The sequence below is a fragment of the Pundamilia nyererei genome, unplaced genomic scaffold (genome assembly GCF_000239375.1).
Source record: "Pundamilia nyererei isolate P.nyererei 1_Seehausen unplaced genomic scaffold, PunNye1.0 scaffold00463, whole genome shotgun sequence".
NCBI classification, from domain to species: domain Eukaryota; kingdom Metazoa; phylum Chordata; class Actinopteri; order Cichliformes; family Cichlidae; genus Pundamilia; species Pundamilia nyererei.
Genome location: NW_005187864.1, coordinates 113,646 through 118,808, shown reverse-complemented (window position 1 = coordinate 118,808; position 5,163 = coordinate 113,646). Strand labels below are relative to the sequence as shown.

The 5,163-nt window shown below is 42.2% G+C and overlaps 1 protein-coding gene across 3 annotated transcripts in view; it reads left to right on the top strand.

The window, feature by feature from the left end:
* LOC102208771 (glycerophosphodiester phosphodiesterase domain-containing protein 5-like) overlaps window positions 1–5,163 on the top strand; it is a 42,402-nt gene that overhangs the window by 27,210 nt on the left and 10,029 nt on the right. For all 3 annotated transcript variants that reach the window (XM_005753781.1, XM_005753782.1, XM_005753783.1), the window contains exons 10-14: window positions 735–817; window positions 2,381–2,531; window positions 2,803–3,021; window positions 3,187–3,344; window positions 4,843–4,990. In XM_005753781.1, coding sequence (XP_005753838.1) covers window positions 735–817; window positions 2,381–2,531; window positions 2,803–3,021; window positions 3,187–3,344; window positions 4,843–4,990 — 759 coding nt within the window. The remainder of the gene's footprint in view (window positions 1–734; window positions 818–2,380; window positions 2,532–2,802; window positions 3,022–3,186; window positions 3,345–4,842; window positions 4,991–5,163) is intronic.

The following is a 5,163-nucleotide window of genomic DNA, read 5'->3' as shown; positions in this document are numbered from 1 at the left end:
TTGTTCTACCAAATCTTGTTACACATTCCTGTGTATATTTTTCAACTTTAAATAAATGTGTTTGAAAATGTGTTTTAATGCTATGTGAGAGTGTAACATGGAGACATGACCACTTTGTTTTGTAGTTCTGTTCTTTCAATATCAGCACTTTCTTTTATTAAGGTGCTGCTTAATAAAGAGTACATGATGGGAGATTTGCACAGGAGGGTGTCCGGCAAAATCTCGAAGTGTCTGACTGTTTCTCACATTCTTATAGCTTCGGCCCCCTTCCAGACTAAGCCTAAGTTATGACCTTGGCTTCCTGTGCAGTATGTTTTGTTCTTTCTAATCAGACAAATAAGGCCATGATTCTCTGCAAACAGTATTTCTTATAAATCAGTAGTATCATGCATCATAAAACAGTGCAATATCCCCTTCGAGTTTTTCATCTGGGAATAAACAATCAATTACAATCAAACAATCAATCTGCTGGTCCCTCTCTAGTCTAAACAACAGTGTTTCAGTAACTTTCCACTAGAAGATGGTCCCCTCTTATCTACTTTCTCCCAGGCAAGCGTGAGCAAGAGTCTACAGCTTTCTACCCCCAAGGACACGTAGTCTAATGCCTTTATTTTCAGGGCCGTGTCGACTTAATACGGCACTTTATGGTTATATGGCATTTTAGTTAATATAAAGCATAGCATGGAATTCCATTCCAACAATCCCTTCTGAAATTGTTGCTTGTTTTTCTGTAGCTCGCTCCGGAGAACACTGTGATGTCTTTTGAGAAGGCAGTGGAAGCTGGAGGAGAAGGACTGGAGACTGATGTCACCATCAGGTGTGTCATCCTACTGATTTTTTTTTTATCTCACTCTTTTATTTATGGAGCATGTGAATTGCACACAGTAATGTCACTGCTGTAAAAACAGATAGATCTTGAATTTAATCTGCAAAATTCATTATAAACTTGACTTCCTGGTTACAAGGACCAGTCTCAGTGTTACAGAGTTACTTAAAGTAAAATGTCCCAGCAGGTCTGATGGTGCTGAGGATAACTGCTGGTTCAAGCTAGTTCAGATGCACCACTTGAGCTGCGTCGTATTGTATGCCCATAACAAGCGTAGCAGTCTTTCTTTCTTAACCCTCCTGTTATGTTGGTTTCCAGGAACACCGATTATGCTCCTGGGTTAATTTGACCCGGGGCAAATTTACTCATCCAAAAGTGTCAGAAACACTGGCATTGATTATTTTACAATTTTCTTTTATAATTTAGATTTTTTTCGTTTTCTGTAATGATGCAGATGACATGTGACATCTCTTCTGTTCTGGGTCAATCTGACCCGCAACATAACAGGAGGGTTAAGCTGAAAATTTCCCATCTTTCACTCTAATATGTCAGTACTACTGCTACGTCAACCCCTCCACCACCCCAGCATCCACCTATAACCTCTGACAGGATGTGTTCTCACCAGTCATACATGCTGGCATATGCTTTATTTATCTCAGAGGCTTATTTGGTGGGTTATTTGTTTGCTGACAATAGGAAGAATCAGTGAATAAGTGTGTCTCACACCAAAAGTGTGAAAGTTTGGAACCTGGCATGTAACTTAAAATCCAGACTGCAGATGGCACGAAAAGATTGCTCATCTAAAGCCAGCCTCACATTACAGGATTACAAAAACTCATGACTGCAATCGGTGCATCCTTTGATACTGACTGTTACCTCTGGGCGTTTCCTTAATGGTAAAATGATCAGATCAATCAGATCAGGTGATCAGTGAACTACAGCCGAGTCTCTTGAATTATACAGATCAGATGCTAGCACGCTCCTCTCATTGCTGAGGTGATTACTGCCATGCTAATCCAATTAGCGGTGAGCACTCCCGTGAGCCTACAACCAAACGTTTAGCGCCATTTTACAACCTGAAAACAGGAGGATCAGCTGCATGGCTCAACATCAGCGGGTTAGCTTAATCCAGTGCTGTTGAGTCTGGTGGTGCTTTCATAAGAATGAGTTGTATTTCTATGTTGTGCATGATACTGGGCTCCTGTTGTGTAACTACACTATATAATGTCTTTCATAAGGTGAGCTTTCTGGTAGGAGTGCAGCGATTTCTTTTTTTATTCCTTCAGCCACATCAACAGATTTGTGAAAGAGGATTGAAGCTCAATAAGTGCAACTTACTGAGAGTCTGTAGGGCAGATTCTGGGGTTCAGTTTGTATCATAAATCTACATATTGTTGTTATGAAGTCATATTATCAGTGCTGACCAGTGAATCTGGTCATCCTTACTGCCTCTTCACTTCCTCTTCCCTTGTATCACTTACCCTTCATCTTGGAGTCCTACTTTTCCTTCTTGAATCCTCGTGTTGAATCCTGAATATTTCTTTCTGTCTGTAGTTTTGATGGCGTTCCCTTCCTGATGCACGACTCCACCCTGAAGAGGACCACTAACATCGCGGAGGTTTTCCCAAACAGGACACACCTCGACGCCTCCATGTTCACTTGGACCGAGCTGCAGCAGTTGAACGCTGGTGATTGGTTCTTATCGGTATGACCAGCACGCACGCAGCTCAACACAGAACAACAGCAGCATGTTGTTGGCTTAGAAATGCATCATCTGTACAGAAACTACTGAAAGAAACACATTCCTACAGATATTTAGAATTCACAAATGTTGTTTGAGTTCCTGCTTGCAGTGACCGACAGATAAACAACTAAGCCAAAGAAAAAGACAGAAAATGTCCCTCTAAGTTAAGAGCAGGTGAAATTCAACCTGATTTTTTTTTTCCTCTCACCATCACTCTGCTTCTCACTTGCAGAGGGATCCGTTTGGCACCGTGTCATCCCTCTCTGCGGCAGACCGCTCCCAGGCCCAGAACCAGTCTATTCCCTCACTGGTCCAGTTCCTGGAGGTAGCGGCCCGAAGTGGTAGACTCGTGCTGTTCGACCTGCGCAGGCCACCGCTTGGACACCCATACAGTCTGTCATACATCAACACCACTCTACAGGTGGTACATGCCCACATCAACTCCTCGCAGGTAACTGATCAGGATTAATGTATCTGCACTTTGATTTAAAGATAACGTTAAATTGGTTTAATGGGGATATTTTTGGTTTCAGTCTAAATGCAATCAGTGCATTTATTTTTCCTATTGTTAATTTTTCCTGGTGTTGTTTGCTCACTGTGTTATGTGTGGCTGTAGGTCCTGTGGCTGCCATCTGAAGACAGGGACCAGGTCCAGGCTGTGGACCCACACCTGCAGCAGACCTCTGGAGAAAAGGCTTCTATCCAGGAGTTGACAGACGGACACATCACCAGACTGAACCTGCACTACAGCACCATGTCTCAGCAACAGATCCGGTACAGAGCTGATAAACGGCATACATTAAACGTCTGTCTTAGGCAGTTTTAATTAAAGATTGTTAATCACTGCAGCGGTAATTATTTCAGAGTTTCTTCAGATTTGGGTTGTATTCGTGTCAGGAGAGGCCACATGCTCACACTCATGAATTATTAACCAATACCAGGGCTGTTAATTATTTGAATTGTCATTTTAACTTGCATAAATTACTCAAACAACACATTAAAGATAAAACAAATATTAACCAACACAATTTTAATTGTGAGTTTAATTATAATCAAGCAGATATAAATAATAGCATTCATTTAAATGTATTGGCTGTCATCTTTGTGACAAACAAACAGCAACACAATCAGCTGCTTCTTCAGGTTTTGCCTGACCCGATGAGCTCCGTCTCCACTGTCCTGGTGATGGAAGTTCTGCTCTGTGTTTCTTCTTTTTATGCACCGCAGAAAAACTATTCATGCAAAATCGGATTTCTAAAATACAAATTAAACATGGTTATTTGTACAAGTCTGTAAGTTCAGACTAGAAAAACAACAACAGATATAATGGCCTGCACATAGTTCAAACATTCAATTATGCAATCACATCCATCTAGTGGCAAAACAACCCTATTTATACCAACTGAGAGAAAGTTGACATTTTGAATTGGTCTCTTGTGTTTGTGCATGTGTGCAGTTATGTAACCCAGATACAGATGGACGCAGCATCCTCAGTGACTCCATCTCGGTGCTTGTAGAACAACCTCAGGGAAGTGAGAGGGAGATAAAGGGCAGGTGTGAGAGATGCTCATCGCTGAAGTGAGGAGAGGAAAGTGTGGATAAAGAGGAATTTGTTCAGTAGAGGCGTGAAGGAAGCAGTGGAGGAGGTACAGACGGGTCCAGCTGAGAGGAGAATAAGAGAGGGAGGTAGTTGTACAGTAACAGTAGCTGTGGGAGAACAATCTGGAAAGAAAGATGGTGGAGTGACTCACATACAGACAGTTTTCAACACAACTTACACAGGCGACTGAAATAATCTTCCACTGTTACAACTGATTCATCTTCATGAAAACGTTTCAACTGTTCTTTGTCACCAACTAGAGGTGACGGGTGGAATGAGTCATACTGTTATTGCCTGATAGGTTTTAATCAGAGCATAAAGCATGCGGTCAAACTTTTACAAGTCTTTTACAGGCCACTGACTCACTGGAAAAACTGCAGTAGAATGTATGAATACCAGAGTTAAACTTAACAGCTTTCTTTTTCATCAGTAACAGTCTTTCATTAAATTTAAGGCTGCAAATGTGTGGAAAAGTTAATCCCTCAGAAGCCCACGTCTTTGTTGGTATGAGCGTGCATTAGTGCAGATGGAATTGGCAGCTTGCACATTTGGAAAAGCCCGATCAATGCTGACAGGTTTCAGAGCAGCATGCGCTCCCATCCAGGCGATGTCTCTTTGTCAGAGAAGGCTTGGCATGCTAAACTGCATCTCTCTCTCTCTCTCTCTCCCCAGAAAGTACCAGTCAGTGAACATCAGCACTAACCTGTATGTGATCAGCCAGCCTTGGCTCTACACACTGGCCTGGTGTGCTGGAGCGCAGTCCGTGACCACCAACTCCATCCACATCCTGTCCAACATCAACAAGCCGCTGTTCCTGATGGTGAGCAGATTCAAACCTCCAATTCTTTTATGAGACATATTAGACTTTATTAACCTCCTAGGACCTGGCGTCCACATATGTGGACATCAAATGTTGGGTTGTCTAGGCCAAAATACTACATTTTGCTCTACAAGGGCCTGATATCTAGGGATGGGTATCGTTTAGGTTTTATC